The sequence below is a fragment of the Elephas maximus genome, chromosome 10 (genome assembly GCF_024166365.1).
Source record: "Elephas maximus indicus isolate mEleMax1 chromosome 10, mEleMax1 primary haplotype, whole genome shotgun sequence".
Lineage (NCBI taxonomy): Eukaryota > Metazoa > Chordata > Mammalia > Proboscidea > Elephantidae > Elephas > Elephas maximus.
In genome coordinates, this window is record NC_064828.1 from 12,260,638 (window position 1) to 12,277,344 (window position 16,707).

Here is a 16,707-nt window from a genome sequence, read left to right on the forward strand (position 1 = left end):
AAGGTGTGCCTAACCCAAGCCATGGTGTTTTCAATCGCCTTATATGCATGTGAAACCTGGACAATGAATAAGGAAGACTGAAGAAGAATTGACACCTTTGAATTATGATGTTGGCAAAGAATATTGAATATACCACGGACTGTCAAAAGGACAAAGAAACCCATCTTGGAAGAAGTACAGCCAGAATGCTCCCTTAGAAGCAAGGATGGTGAGACCTTGTCTCAGACACTTTGGACGTGTTATTAGGGGGGACCAGTTCCTGGAGAAGGACATCATACTTGGTAGAGAATCAGAGAAAAAGAGGAAGACTCTCGACAAGATGGACTGACACAGTGGCTGCAACAATGGGCTCAAGCATAACGATTATGAGGATGGTGCAGAACCCGGCTCTGTTTCCTTCTGTTGCACACGGGGTCACTATGAGTCAGAACCGACTGGGAGGCACCTAACATGGTAAAATCTGTTCTGACTTCCAATTAGCCAGGTTTTTTTTTCACATGACCCAGCTAGAAAATTGGGACTGCTTTGTTGTGATTCCAGAAGTCCTTGAAGACTTCCTAAATAGAATTCAAGCTCGAGGATGCGAGCCCTTTAACAATTCTCCATGCTCCTTATAGAGCACTAAACCGGTGAGCACAGCAAGTTAAAAAGCCAGTTGCGGTGGAGTTGACTATGACTCTTGTGACCCCATATGTGTCAGAGTAGAACTGTGTCCATAGGGTTTTCAGTGGCTGATTTTTGGGAAGTAGGTTGCCAGGTTTTTCTTTTGAGGCACCTCTGGCTGGACTCAATCTCCAACGTTTTGGTTACCAGCGAAGCATGTCAACTGTTTGCATCATCCAGGGACTCCAAACACAGCAAGTACTTAATTATTGACTGACCAACATATATTTTTTTAGCCAGAAATGTATTTTCAGAGGTGGTCTTCATAAACTGAAAGAACGTGAAAGGCTAAAACTGGAGTTTTGAGATTTCAGGCAAGGAGGCCTCTTGGAGGAATTTCATTTATTTCCTTTTCTCTTTTATCATTTATTACTTTTTTGCCACTGGCCTAAATCACCAGCACCTGCCATCTTATGACCTAAAAATGCCGCACCACCGCCCGCCCTGGCCTCATCAGTAGAGCTGATCAGGTGCTATTATTAACAGGATTTCTATTCCGATCCAACCCTAATCCTCTGAGCTTTCAACAATATAGACAAACAGCCCCTCATTATCTCCCCCGTTTCTCACTCATCATTATACTATTCCACAGGCTTCAAACCAAACTAACAAGCGAAACCTTTAACTTGGACCTCCGTCGCCGCTGGGCTTCGACCATACGCCAAAGGAAGCGATTTCCCGCCAGAAGCGGCTTCCAGAAGCGGCTTCCAAATGCTGCGAGACTGAGGACGCCAAGGCAGCCCGGGCACATGCGCAGTAACAGACTCGACCTTGTAGGCGAAAGCGCTCAGACGTCCTCCAGAATCCCACAATCCTCTCCACACATATTTCCGGTTTGTCTAGCTCAGGCGTAAGAGGTTTTCCAGTCGTCGCGCAGCAGTGGCCAGTGGAGCTGGGTTGGGAAGTATCTTTTCTGTTCGTTGACGCTGTCGGTGTTCTCTGGAGTAAGTGAAGTTTAAGGAGTCACCGCCGCTGCCATCAACATGTCGGTCCCAAGCTCACTCATGAAACAACCGCCTATTCAGTCTACGGCTGGGGCCGTCCCAGTCCGCAATGAGAAAGGTACTGTGCTGAGACCCTTTACAGTCGTATCTTACCTCTTCCTGCCCCAGCATCTTCCAAACCTACCCCTGGCCGATCGCTCCAACCTCCCCTCCTGCCGACCCTTAACACCTCGTCCCCGGTTTCTTCAGCCTTACCCTAAGCTCTCACCCAACCGCGTTGCCTAGGGGAAGAGAGTGGGGAACCCGCTTGTGTCTGATTTTGTTCCCATGGTTTCTTTGCTCTCACAGCATCCCACTTCCCCAGACCTCCACCAGTTCGTTAGACTAATGTATATTGAGTGCCTGCTCTTTGCAGGGCGTTGTGCGAGTTACAGTCCTTCTTTTGTTCTCCGTAGCAACATGTTTATGCTTTTAGAACTTACCAATATAGTTATTTATGTGTCTATCTCTCCCTGCTATTAAGCTCCTTGAGGCAGGAACCATGCTTTATTTCAACTTTTTATCCCTTTCAACCAATGCAGTGCCGTGCTTATTAAATTGAATTCAAAGTTGTGTAAGACAGTGCTCCTAATCGTAAGGAACTCATATTCTAGTTCTGTCTAGGTGTCAGACATGCAAAAAGGACGCACATTCTAAGTTGTGTATATATGGCCTTTCAACCTGTGATACCTGTCATAAAAAACCAAACCAAACCCGTTGCCGTCTAGTCGATTCGGACTCATAGTGACCCTACAGGATAGAGTAGAACCGCCCCATAGGATTTCCAGGGAGCACCTGGTGGATTTGAACTGTCGATCTTTTGGTTAGCAGCTGTAGCTCTTAGCCACTATGCCACCAGGGTTTCCACCTGTCATATAGGTGCTATAAACCATGTGTTGTGGGAAGGCAGAGGAGAGATCACTTCAGACTAGGGAAAACTTTCTGAAGAAGGTGGCATTGAAGTTGAGCCATAAAAAATGGGTAGCATTTCAATGGGTGCAGATGGAAGAAGGAACAACATACCTGTTTGGGGAGTCGGAGTTTTTTCAGTAAAGATGTTGGAAAATAATACCAATTGTTTCTTTTTGTTTTTAAATATATACTTTTTTTGTGTGCAACATGGCATTTGAAAATTATCCTTGGGACACATTAGATGGCATTCATTTAACTGCTTGTGAACTCCATTGTATAATTAAACCAGTTTGTCCATTCCCTGCTGAGGGACAGTTAGTTGTGTTGTTTTTCCTCCTATTGCAAAAATTCTGCCATTGTCATCCTTAAACATGTCTCTTCAGTTCACTTGTATGAGAAGCTTTCTTGGGTAGACTCTTAGAATTTCTTCATCAACTTTGCTACCTATTGCCAAATTGCTTCCAAAGTCAGTTGTAAGAAAAAAGTTTGTTTCCCTGTGTATTCATTCACACACTTGGTTGTATCAGATTTTTAAATTCGTACCCAATCTAACAGGTGCGAAATGGTATCTCATTTTAATTTGCATTTCCCTGATTCCTAGTGAGGACAGGCATCTTGTTCATGTTTATTGGCTTTCTCGGTTTTCTCTTCTATGAATTGCCTGGTTCTATTTGGTTGTGTTTTTATGCATTCCAAACCTGTAATGTATTTTTTCCTTATTTTTTTGCTTTCTTTTAAAACTTAAATTATGGAGTCTTCTGTTTTAGTTTTTTTGTTGTTGTTGTTGTTTTTAATTGTTCTTTAACTGAAAGTTTACAAATCAAGTCAGTCTCTCATACAAAAATTTATAAACACCTTGCTATACACTCCTAATTGCTCTCCCCCTAATAAGACAGCACATTCCTTCCCTCCACTGTCTCTTTTCGTGTCCATTTGGCCAGCTTCTGACCCCCTCTACCCTCTCATCTCCCCTTCATACAGGAGATGCCAGCATAGCCTCATGTGTCTACTTGATCCAAGAAGTTCATTCTTCACCAGTATCATTTTCTATCCCATTGTCCAGTCCAATCCCTGTCTGAAGAATTGGCTTTGGGAATGGTTCCTGTCCTGGGCTAACAGAAGGTCTGGGGACCATGCCCGCCGGGATTCTTCTAGTCTCAGTCAGACCATTAAGTCTGGTCTTTTTATGGGAATTTGGGGTCTGCATCCCACTGCTCTCCTGCTCCCTCAGGAGTTCTCTGTTGTGTTCCCTGTCAGGACAGTCATCAGTTGTAGCCGGGCACTATCCAGTTCTTCTGGTCTCAGGCTGATGTAGCCTCTGGTTTATGTGGCCCTTTCTGTCTCTTGGGCTCATAATTACCTTGTGTCTTTGGTATTCTTCAGTCTCCTTTGCTCCAGGTGGGTTGAGACCAATTGATGCATCTTAGATGGCCACACAGCTTTAGTTTTAATGTAATCATATTTATTAGTTTTATCTTTTATGTTTTGTACTTTTTTGTATATTGTTTAGGAAATTTTTCCCTACTTTGAGATCACAGATATTCCAATTATAAAGGTTTTCTAACATGTAAATATTTGTATTTACTAAATAGGATTGAATACACAATTATACAAGACAGGCTGTATGTTAAGGACCTTACTGTCCAGTAGGGGATATAAATGTTTAAGATACATCTTTCACTTTTAAGTTTTCAGTCCATCTGGAATTGTGCATGTGTGGTGAGTTAGGGATATGACTTTACCTTTTACCTTAAGGTTAACCAGTTATCCCTACTCCATTGATTGAATAGTCCATCCATTTGCTGGTGATTTTTAATGCCAGTTGTGTAATATGGAAACCCAGGTGGCATAGTGGTTAAGTGCTACGACTGCTAACCAAAAGGTTGGCAGTTCCCATCCACCAGGAGCACCTTGGAAACTCTATGGGGCAGTTCTACTCTGTGATGTAAGGTCGTTACGAGTCAAAATCAACTCATCGGCAGTGGGTTTTTGGTCTGGGTTGTGTAATATACCAAATTCTGATATGGATTTGTTTTTCTGTTCTTCACTCTGTTTCTTTGGTCTCTTTCTACCCATGAGTCAATGACATACTGCTTCAATTCCTCTAACTTTAAATAAGCCTTGCTGACTGCTGTAGAACACCCACCTCCATTTCCACTTCATTGTTTTCAGAATTGTCTTGGCTCTTCTTGATCTCCCATTCTTCCACATGATTTTAGAATCAGCCTGGGGAAAACTTTTACTGGAATTGCATTAAAATTATAGATGATAGATTTGTAGATTAACTCAGCACAGCACAGCTGCCCTCTTCTCAGCCATGAATACGATTAAATTCCCCATTTATTTATATCTTTTGATACAATTTTATATTTTTCCTTCTAAAGGAAACACTGATAAATTTATTCCTAGGTAATTTATAGATTAGTTGCTATTCTAAATTATATTTTTAAACTACTTTCTAATTATATGTAGCCAATGTACAGGTACAGTTTTGTTTTTTTTTTTTAATACAATCTTAATTTGTCCTAGGGGGTTGGAAACATTGAGTATAAACTCACAGATATATTTTAATACACACATTAAAATATACAAATCATAAAAATTTTGCTCCGATGATGAAGAGTTAGCCAGTGTTGTCATTTTGTCAGTTGCAGTAATGATTCCATGTGGAAGGTTCAGGCTCATCTGGATTATCCCTGGGAATGGAAAATTAGCGAGAGTTGTCCGTACGGTCATTTCGCTGCTTCCCGAATCTGCCTGTCGACTTTAGCAAAGTGATTAGTGTTTAGGTCCATGTTTTCAAGCAACTGAAGCCCCTGATTTAGTTTAGAAAAAATTCCAGCTAATCCTTTCGCTATAATATTTTTTCGACAACTTCGCTTCTTCCTTTTCCTTCTTCTTCATTAAAAAAAAAAAAGATGGGTTGTAGTGCAATTCGCTGGAACTCAAGTACATCGTAAGTTGGGACTGCCTGTACGTTGTGTGGATTTTCTATAATTTTATTAACTGTCTCCTTGTTTGGGAACTTTGTTTTTCAATTTGGAGACATAAATATCTAATAATCTTTGGTTATTTCCTTTGGTTAGTGTCATGAAAGTAGAATTGCTGGGTTAAAGGACCACTCATTTATATATATGTTTTTTATTCAACATTCTTCTTGACTGCTGGTTATCTTGTACCTTCTACATGGACAGTTGTGTGATCTGCAAATTACGGCAGTTTCTTCCTTTTCAGTCCTTACGCCTTTTTTTTTTCCTTTTTGCCCTAATTAGAACCATAATACTTGAAGTTGTGATAGGAACGACGTAAGGATGCTGTCGGGGGAAAACCCTCACTGTGCGTCCTGGCAAATAATCCAAAGAACTGACATGGAGCCCTTTCCAGATTCATACATGCAGGGAAATTACTGACACGGGCAAGCAGCTGCTCTCTCCAGTGGCGGCCGGCTGGAGTATTTTCCGCAACCACCTAGCAAGGGACCCAAACTTATATACCATTCCAGTTGGGACCAAGGCTCATTGTTTTCTCCCACGTCCTTGGGCAGTCAGTGTTCTCAGGGACTTCACGTCCAGGCCCAGATGTTTTACTTCTTGTTGCTAAGGCATTCTTCAGCCTTGGCCGTGGGCCCAGTCATGCCACTCCCGGCCTTGTACCTTAGCCTGAATCCATCCCGAATTCATCCCCAGCATGCTTCGGGGAAGAGCAAAGTTGACTCCATTAGGGAGGGGATGCATATAGCTGAATAGCATTACCCTACAGATGCCAACTGTTTTTTAAAGAGAAGGCGTCTAATGTTTTATCATTAGGTGTATTGTTTATTGTATCTATTGTTAAGATTATGTGACTTTGAAAAAAATAGTGTATTACTTCCCCCCATTAATTGGTTGATGTGATGAATTACATTATTAGATTTTTCTAAGGTTAAGCCATCCTTTTAATCCTGGGCTGAATTCTACTAAATCACTATGGCTTGAGGATTTTTTGTTTGTTTGTTTTTACATTGCTGGAATAAATTTGCTGTTATGTTATTTAGTTCTTTTGTATCTATGTTCATAAGTGAAATCCACCTGAAGTTTTTCTTTGAACTGTCCAGATTTGTTACCCAGTTCTACTCATGACTTTGTTAATTTTCATTCTTTTTATAGTCATTGGAATTGTTTGTATTTGGAAGATGGATTATCTACTCTTGCAGGTCTGATAATGCATAAGCTAAAGGCAAAGAAAGTAGAAACAGATACATAAGATTGAGTTATGTGGTAATAGATGATAAAGGCTGCCCTGGAAAATTCCAGACAGAACTAAAACAATGACTGAGCAGCATCTTAATTTTATGTTCCTACTCAAGTTATTCTTACTAGCTCAGGCACTGTTACAGATAATTTGCTTACAACTATAGTTGAGGTGGAATAGCATGAATTTGTGATGGACGCAGTCTGCTTGTTTGGGGGACTTTTAAGCATTTATCTGCCCACTTTCCCTACTTCATTGTACCCAAGCTGGGCCTCATTATCATTAGTGTTGGTATTCACTACAGTGCCTTCCCGTGACCGGGCCTTTGTAGGAAGACAAAGATGACGGTGTAGTGGCTCTCTTCTCCTGGCCAGACTCTTGTCTACCAGGAATACAGGGCTCTACCGTAAAGACCAAGGGTTGAAGGATGTTGGGAAGGAGGCTGCTGAATCATAATGTTGTCTTTCTCACCCAGGTGAGATTTCAATGGAAAAAGTGAAGGTGAAACGCTATGTGTCAGGAAAGAGGCCAGACTATGCCCCTATGGAGTCCTCAGATGAGGAGGATGAAGAATTTCAGTTTATTAAGAAAGCCAAGGAACAAGAAGCAGAGCCTGAGGAACAGGAAGAAGATTCGTCTAGTGACCCCCGTCTGCGGCGTTTGCAGAACCGTATCAGTGAAGATGTGGAAGAGAGGTAATGACTAGGACTTGAACCCCTACAGGTCCACTAATAACAATACCATCACCAACAACACTGATAGCTAATACTTGAGTAGTACTTACTATGTGCCAGGCACTGTTTCAAGTATATTACATTTACTAATTCTTGTAATCCATGCAACAGCCTTTTGAGGTAGGTACTATTATCCCTGTTTTAAAGATGAGGAACTGAGGCACAAAGGGGTTAAGTAAATAACATGAGTAAAGCTACTACATAGTTGGTAAGTGGCAGCTTCAGAAAACCACAGGTTACCTTTGGCCCAAAGGCCCTAATTAACTCATTAAGGGACAAGAAAACAGAGACCATTGGTTGGTTTGTTGAGAGGAGTCTTTTTAGTACAAAGACATTTTTTAAATTTGAGAAACTGATTTTATCCACCCACTTATTGTAAAGGCTAGTGAGGGGAAATTACAGTGGTGAAGTAGGAGAAAAGGCCAGGTAAATGGTCTCATGCAGGAGAGAGAGCCTCCCACTGAAGGGTTCTGTATGTTGTGTGATGGGGGAGGCACTGCCTTACAGAGTAGGCCAGAGGTCCCAAGCTTCCTCAGTCCACGTTATCTGAGGAATTTTTTCATGGAGCTCCTAGGCCCAAACATTTCCATTTATTTTATTAAGTAGTTCGATTCAAATAACTTAATGTGTATTTATGTCCTAACAATTTAGTAATTTGAAAAAAAAAGTGAAAAAGTTTTTTTTATTTTTTAATAACCACAATTACAAGTACTAGCTAATAGGATTTGTGCACCTGTTGTATACTCAAAGGAGCCCTGGTTGTGCAGTGGTTAAGTGCTTGGTTGCCAACCAAAACGTCATTGGTTCGAACCCAACAGTCGCTCCATCGGAGAAATATGTGGCAGTCTGCTTTCATAAAAATTAACAAAACCAAAAAACCAAACCCATGGTCAATTCTGACTCATAGCAACCCTATAGGACAGAGTAGAACTACCCCATAGGGTTTCCAAGGAGCAGCTGGTGGATTCCAAGTGCCGACCCTTTTGGTTAGCAGCCGAGCTCTCAACCACTGCACCACCAAGGCACCTTCATAAAGATTACAGCCTTGGAAGTTCTATGGGGCAGTTCGACTCTGTCCAGTAGGGTCACTATGAGCCGGAATCAACTTGACAGTAATGGATTTGGTTTGGTTTGGTTTTGGATACTCCAATCTTGGAATCAGATTGGATACCACCAACTCATTTCCTGTTCCATGTTGATTTTTGTGTACTACTTGGTTTTTTATCACAGCAGCCACCAAAACCCAGCATCACAAAGATATAATGCCATTGAAAGGAATGTAGTGTGATCTAATGTTGAAACTGTGAACAGCCTTGAGCTATTTAAAATATCCCAGTGAACCCCTGTGAATTTGCTACTTTGCCCTAGGGCACATCAACGTACAGTTTGAGAACTACAGATGAGGGCTGTTCTGTGAGATAATGACCCATAGCCTAAAGTTTATGTTTTAGGTCCAACTTGACTACTCTGATGGTTTGGTTTAGTTTTTTTATCCATGCCTCAGTTTCCACATTGCAGGACTTAAATATTAATGAAACCAAACAATATCACGGTGCTCTGTGACTGAGGAAAAGTGGCAGATGCCCCTTCATTTTTGTGAGATTTGGCATTAAACCTGGAGCTACTGTTTTCAGATTGGCTCGACATCGGAAAATAGTGGAACCTGAAGTGGTAGGAGAAAGTGACTCAGAAGTAGAAGGAGATGCTTGGCGCATGGAACGAGAGGACAGCAGTGAAGAAGAAGAGGAGGAAATTGATGATGAGGTATGATAAAGGCAAACGGCAAGTTCTTTCTGGGTACAAGAAAAAGTTGTGGCCTGTGCTCATTTGTTGAGGCCCGAAAGGGAAAAGATGGCTGCTTTTGGCAGAACAACGATCACATCCTGTTTCTTGGGGATAGGACTGAAAATGGAATGGTACTGAGTGGATTTACTCATATCAAAATTCACTGGGTGTGATGAGGGAAAATAAAAGGCCTTCTTAGGGCACAAGCCATCTGACTAACTGGCTTGGACTTGTGACTTGATAGGAAATAGAACGGCGTCGTGGGATGATGCGTCAACGGGCACAGGAGAGAAAAAACGAAGAGATGGAAGTCATGGAGGTAGAGGATGAGGGACGTTCTGGGGAGGAGTCAGAGTCAGAGTCTGAGTATGAAGAGTACACAGACAGCGAAGATGAGATGGAGCCTCGCCTTAAGCCGGTCTTCATCCGAAAGTAAGTATCTCACAAGGCAGGCCCAATCTACAGGGTATTTACTACCTTCTAGGTACGAAGAAGGAAGCCTCATTTCTACCCCATTCCCTTCTGAAATACAAGCACTAAGTCAAAGTCTTCTGCCCAGTGCCCTCGCCCCGGGGTCATCTGCGGAGGAATATCTTGGTGTTAGTGGAGAGCCTGGGTTTGCTTCCACATCTCCCTTTCCAATGAAGGAACACATCTGCCCAAGGTCTTACAAGACAATACATTATTTGAGGCACAAAATTAAACTTGAAGAGCAAATTCTTGTTCCTCTCCTAATGGCTAGAGATCTTGCTGCTTACGATTCAGTAGGTTCCTTGAGCTATCCAGGCAGTTCTTACAGATGAGAGAAATTTTGCTGCTCTGAAGATCTGAGATGACACCCCTTTAACCCTACCCAACCCCTGCTCTTTGCAAATAATAGAGCCAGAGATTGTTTGGTTTTGTCTGATGTGGATGGGACTTGATCTAAGGAAACGAGGAGCTCCACTCTAAGGGATTTAGGTAATTAACAGGACCTCTGTGCTGTAGGAAGGACCGAGTGACAGTTCAGGAACGGGAGGCTGAAGCATTGAAACAGAAGGAGCTAGAGCAGGAGGCCAAACGCATGGCTGAGGAGAGGCGCAAGTACACACTCAAGGTATTGGGGGGTGGCTCTAAGGAGGGTTGAGTGCAAGGGGTAGTGTCATTAGGTTTGTCTGAGGAGAATAAGGAAGTCCACCAGCTGAATTGTTCTCCCTGTCCAGATTGTAGAAGAGGAGACCAAGAAAGAGCTGGAAGAGAACAAGCGGTCCCTGGCTGCACTGGATGCACTCAATACTGACGATGAAAATGATGAGGAGGAGTATGAGGCATGGAAAGTCCGCGAGTTAAAGAGAATCAAGCGGGACCGAGAAGATCGAGAAGCGTGAGTAGTAGGATGGGCCTAGACTTAATGCTGCTCATCAGAAAGGTTCCTATAGTGTAGGTCTGAGGCTCAGCAACCACTCTGAGTTTCAGTCTAGCTTTCTTTAGGGTCCCTGGGGTGCAGTTTGTATTCAAGTACTAACTTAAAGATTGGCAGTTTGAACCCACCTGGTGGCACTGCAGAAGAAAGGCCTGGCAATATGCTTCTGTAAAGGTTACAGCCAAGAAAGCCCTGTGGAGCAGTTCTGCTCCAACACATGGGGCTGCCATGAGCGGAAATAGACTCAATAGCAACAGGTTTGGTTTGTTTTTTTTGGTTTGGGACTGAATGAGTTTCCCATAATTAGAGTATAGCTTGTTACAGTGAAGTCATAAAGTCACACTGTCAGTGTTTCTCCATAAGAGTGCCAGCTAATGCCTCCTGTAGTTTCCTACAGACACCCAAAAGTTACCCACTGTATCAGTTACTATTGTGTTAACAACTCAACCCAAAATTAAGTGGCTTAAAACAGCAATCTATTATTTCTCACAATTTTGACGTTGGCTGAGCAGCTCCACTGCCAGTTGCATCTGGGCTTATGCAGCTGTGTTCAGCTGAAGGATTGACTCAGGTAAAACGTCCAAAAGGGCCCCCCTCCTGTGTCTGGAAGTTGGTGCTTGCTGCCAGCAGGATGCCTCGCTTCTCCTACAATACACTAGACTGACTTCCTTTCATAGCAGTCTCAGGGCAACATTCCAGAAGAGCACAGGTGGAAGCCTGCTGAGGCTTAGGTTCCAGAACTCACTCATTTCTGCCACATGGTGTTGGTCAAAGCAAGTCACAAGGCCAATTTAGGTTCAAGGGGGAAGAGAAATAAACACCTCTGGACAGGAGCAACAGAGTCACGTTGCGTAAGAGTATGCGTGCTGTGATGGGAAGAGTCTGTGGCACTTAGTTAATCTATCACGTTCACTAGGTTAGAGCAGAATTGTTTCTGAGCTGCATCACCCATTACTGCAGATTTCTAGAAATGAGACTGTAATCTTATCAGTGGGTAGCTCGGCCCTTAGCCTGCAGTTTCTCAGGGTCCTTATCCTGGGCTTTAAGTAGTCCATATTTAAAAGCCTATGCACAATTCTCTTGCATACTTAACGTTTTTCTGGAGAAAGGAGCAAAAAAAAAAAGGTTAGAAAGTCACCATAATCTAATTAATGATGGCCTTGGTTTATGACATGTGTGCATGTCATAAGGATTTCAAATACCAGCACAGTCTTTGGTTTTTTTTTTTAAAGCTAGGAAGTTTTTTAGGGAAGAAGAATTAGAAATATTGCAAAATCCAGCATGTCTGAACCTCAGAAAGGCTAGCATCAACTTTCGGAAGTTTGCGACACCTGCTTTTGTAAACAACAACGAAGACTGCCTGAGCTTTTTCTTTGTAGAGCTCCTGGTCTTGATTCCTAACATGCAGTGACTAAAGAAGAGGAATAAGGCATGAAAGGAGATGGGATGGTGTTATTTTCAGGTAATCGAGTCTTTCTGAAGGTGGAACAATACTGATAGACCTTTCTGCTCCCTGGACAGGCTTGAGAAGGAGAAAGCAGAAATTGAACGCATGCGAAACCTGACTGAGGAAGAGAGGCGAGCTGAGCTTCGGGCAAATGGCAAAGTCATTACCAACAAAGCTGTTAAGGGCAAATACAAGTTCTTACAGAAGTATTACCACCGGGGTGCCTTCTTCATGGTAAGAAGTCAAACAGGAGTCGGAAAGTACAGCAGTGAGGAATATTTAGAAGCTCTGAATTCTGTTTTTCCCCACAGGATAAAAACTGGTCTGGGAATGATACTTCCATTTGTCAGTGGTCCGCTTTATTCATTAGCGTTTTGCTTCCGAATAATATAAACCTAGTAGAGAAAAGCACTGGCAACAGGATTGTAGAAGTAGCAGCAGCTCTGGTTTGATCTTTGCTCTCAGCAGAAGGAAATGAAGTAATAGAATTAAGAAAATGAAATGGAGAGATAGTGATTCGTATAGATACTAGATGAATCTGGTCCACAAAATCACTTAGATATCATTATTTCCTAATCAAATGAGAAGTTTGCTTATGTGAAAATAAAGCTCTGCAAATAATGTGATGTGGACTTCTTCCAAATATTTGGATTAACACCAGTGATAACTGCTTAATACGGGGATAGCCGGAAAGGAAACGGGAAAATTGATTCCATTTATTAGTCTGCTAGCATATGGTTTGTTAAAAATTGTTTTCTCTTGTTAAAGGGGTTTGTATCAAAAACTCGACTAGCTTTTTCAAGTACTCTACATCAAGTCCTGAATACTCCCCCTGTAGCTGAATTCCCGTCTGTCACCGCAGTACCGGTGAAGCTCAGGAACTTCAGTGGCAACTTCCTCAACCCCTACAAAATCCGTTTCAGTCTCTCTGATCAGCAGAATTGTTCATTATATACCTTTGCAGCCCATGCAATTTTCTTGATTGGCGCCAGTGGAGATTATGAACTACTTCTTATACTGCTTCAAAATCTTAAAACATTTTGACTTAAGTATTTCAGCAGCTTTGATAACCACGCTTTTTAGAGAAGCAGTGCATTGACGGCTAAGGTGTATAATGAAAGGTTTGTGTGCAAATCAGTGTCTTGGCACATATGGTCAAATATTGGTGCCTGTCATCAGGACAGGGAGAGTGTATCAAGAGTAAAGTTGAAGGAGCATCTCTTGATTAAATAAGGGATTTCAGACCCTACTGAGGAGAAAAGTAGATCATACGAATTGTTTGTCCTCCCTTGAGATTGAATCTTTCAGTACCTGAAGGGAAAAGACTACTACAAAAGCCTGTTTGGTTAAAGGATTCAGCAGTTCCGTGAAACCTTAACCAAGAAATTGCTGTTTTTAATTTCTTAAACATGGGTGTTTATACTCTGTATCATAACAATATGATCTTACTGATATGTTTATTTGAAACCAGTCCCTATGGTTTTTGAGCATTTACTGTCCAAAGATCACTGTTAGCACTGCTAGAGGATACATAGCCCTTCCCTTCAAAAGCCTGAGGAAGAGTAAAGTACCGTCCAGATTCAAAAGAGGGAGATGGTATATTTGGTAAAAGACTGAAAAGGATGATGCGGGAGGGAAGACTTAAAATTCAGCGGTAGGAAGACATTCCAGGTGAAGGGACTAGCAAGAGCAGCTGCAGAAAGTATCAGATGTAAAGGGAAGTTGCAAGGAAAGCTAAGAAGGTAGGGTAAGGTTCTATAGCATTTGGCCTTGATTGCTAGGCAGAGTTGTGCTCACTTAATAGCGAGCCACTGGACTTTTTTTAGCAAGACAGACATTATAAGGAGAGCTGTGTTAGAGAAACCCAGCAAGAGTGTGAGACTGACTGCAGGGAAAGTAGAGTAACCGAGGCGATAGGAGCTCACACAGTGTGGCACCTGGTCACGCACAAGATTACTCAGATTCTTCATCTAGGTAATTGAGACACTACTGGTTATACTACTAACAGAAGAAGTGAAGTCAGGAGAGCCTATACAAGGTAGAGGAACCTTGGTGGTGCAGTAGTTAAGCACTCGGTTTCTAACCACAAGTTTGGAGGTTCAAACCCACCAGCCACTCTGCAGGAGAGACACGTGGCAGTCGGCTTCCATGAAGATTTACAGCCTTGAAAACCCCATGGGGGAGTTCTGTCCTGTCCTGTCCTACGGGGTCGCTATGAGTCCGAATCAACTCAACAGCAGTGGCCGGTTTTTTACACAGGCTCAAAGTCACATGAGTGAATGAGCACACTGAGCGCAGAGAATATAGACAGCAAAACAAAGGAAAAAAAATATCACCCCCTCCTCAACTAGATTTAAACTTTCAAAGAGCAGGTTCAGTATCCTTTGCTTTCTTTGTATCCCTTGTAGTAGTTTAGTAAATTTGTGGTTGAGTATATGGAAAATAAAACCACGAAACTAACAGATTCTTTTCTACAGGATGAGGATGAAGAAGTGTACAAGAGAGATTTCAGCGCACCTACCCTAGAGGATCATTTCAACAAAACCATTCTTCCCAAAGTCATGCAGGTAGGGGGACTAAGCACAGGAGCAAAGGAACAAAGAGAGGGCTGGGGTGAGGGTGTCTGGTAGTACTTATCATCCATCCTTCCCACAGGTCAAGAACTTTGGACGCTCTGGCCGTACCAAATACACCCACCTTGTGGATCAAGACACCACCTCCTTCGACTCAGCTTGGGGTCAAGAGAGTGCTCAGAACACAAAGTTCTTTAAACAGAAGGCAGCTGGGGTACGAGATGTATTTGAGCGACCATCTGCCAAGAAGCGGAAAACTACCTAGAGTTCAACTACCTAGTCTTCCAACTGCGGGACACATGGAATTCGCAGCACTTGCTCCTAGACTGGCTTTATTTACATGGTATCCAACCTCTTGGATCTATTGCCATCCTTGTGACGCTGGGCAGCCCAGCATTTGAAGAAGGTGCTTTGTGAGGTCTGGACTCATGCTGAGAAACCTCCAGAAAAGCACTGTCCAGGTAGGATTAGAGACCACCCACTTAAAACTTTGAGAAATCTTGGGCTTCATCGCCACTGTGGCTTCCCATAATCACTTGAGATTGTTCAGTTTCTTTTTCCAGGCTCTGAGCTTTGGTCAGAAACATGGGCACATAGATGGACGATAATTACCACTGCCAAAAAAAAAAAAAAATTTTTTTTTTTTAGGGTCGGGGTAATAACACTGGGAAATCTAAGCTCATTGAAAACTGTTCTGCATTTCTTGAAGTAAATTTTTGTAGGTAAAATACACTTTTTGGTCCATTTGTGTGTGTAAGAAATAAAAGAATCACACACCAAGAGGATTTTTAGCACAGTACTAGAAATAAAATGTGCAGGCTAACAAGTATCTACCTTCTAATTAAAATAAAAAGTGGCATTTTCGTGCAGAGGTGTTTCACATTTTGATCACCCCCTCTGGTCTCGCGCAGATTCAGATGCCAGCCAGGGTTTGCTCCATGTACCAGTGATTGGGTTCCTGCCCTCTAAACTATAGCTGTACATGGAACAAGAGGTGACCCAGGAAATGGCCATTCATCTTATTGAATCCCAAGAGAAAGCGCCTGTAGTATCTTCTCCTTTCCCGGCTCACTTATCAAGGAGGGCACCAGGGCTCTCCAAGTTGCAATGTAGTGGCATTTTGTTTGAGTTAAATTCAATTCACTGATTTTTCCATGTAATATTTGTTATGTAAGCACCATGCACAGGGCAGAGCACTAGGAGCTGTAGGGGCATAAGGAGTAAGACATTTAACAAGTGAAAAGACTATTTCTTGATTGCACAAAAAAATAAGAACAAGGTCTTTTTACATCCCTCAAATGCCTCACTGGGAGTATTCATGAACACCTTGAATATCCTAGAATAAAAGTATGAGTGCAAATAATTACTCTCAGGCAGTCCAACAAGCACATAAAGATGAGTGTAAGTACAGGTCACTGTTGTGTATGCCAAAGGGGACATCATCTAAAGAATTATCCTCTAACCAAAATGAACGTAAGTCCTTGAAATTCTTTTGGAAGTGTTTACAGCTTCCATTAGAGTGTCCACTAAGACAGGTACAAGGCCAAGCATTTTACATTCACCCGCTCATCAAAACTTAAAACCTCGTAAGTTACATACCATTTTACAATTGAGGAAACAAAAGCTCAGCAAGGGTGATTTGGCCAAAGCTGGTGAAACTTTGAAAGTGAAATTGTCTTCTCCTCAGGATAAAAATAGGAAATGTAAATTGGTAACTTACACCTACATACAGGGGCTCTTTGGCAGGTGCTGGCCTTTTAAGTATTCATAAGCTATGCTGGAGAGACATGCCATGGGGTACAGTAGCTTTGTTGAGAGTCCAAATGTACCTTAAGTACTGAGGAATAAAAGACTATAGTCAGAGAAACGAGCCTGGCCTAGCATCTGCATCTGAAGGCCTTTCCTTCTGCTAACAAACCTACACTGATCCTTCACATAGGTTCATTAAGGGTTAAAAGGAGGGTCAACATATAAACCT

The 16,707-nt window shown here is 42.2% G+C and overlaps 1 protein-coding gene across 1 annotated transcript; it reads left to right on the forward strand.

Moving 5' to 3' along the window:
* The first annotated feature begins 1,483 nt into the window (after nucleotides 1-1,483).
* Nucleotides 1,484-15,598, forward strand: MFAP1 (microfibril associated protein 1). Its single transcript, XM_049897676.1, has 9 exons — nucleotides 1,484-1,725; nucleotides 7,264-7,483; nucleotides 9,157-9,286; nucleotides 9,552-9,739; nucleotides 10,295-10,403; nucleotides 10,510-10,670; nucleotides 12,231-12,390; nucleotides 14,634-14,723; nucleotides 14,812-15,598. The coding sequence occupies exons 1-9, from the start codon at nucleotides 1,647-1,649 to the stop codon at nucleotides 14,992-14,994; spliced, it is 1,320 nt and encodes a 439-aa protein (XP_049753633.1). The 5' UTR covers nucleotides 1,484-1,646; the 3' UTR covers nucleotides 14,995-15,598.
* Nucleotides 15,599-16,707: the final 1,109 nt, after the last annotated feature.

Coding starts and splice junctions, on each gene's coding strand:
- MFAP1 (XM_049897676.1), top strand. CDS start 1,647: ATGTCGGTCCCAAGCTCACTCATGAAACAACCGCCTATTCAGTCTACG. Junction 9,287..9,551: donor AGGAGGAAATTGATGATGAG/GTATGATAAAGG, acceptor GTGACTTGATAG/GAAATAGAACGGCGTCGTGG. Junction 10,671..12,230: donor GACCGAGAAGATCGAGAAGC/GTGAGTAGTAGG, acceptor CTCCCTGGACAG/GCTTGAGAAGGAGAAAGCAG.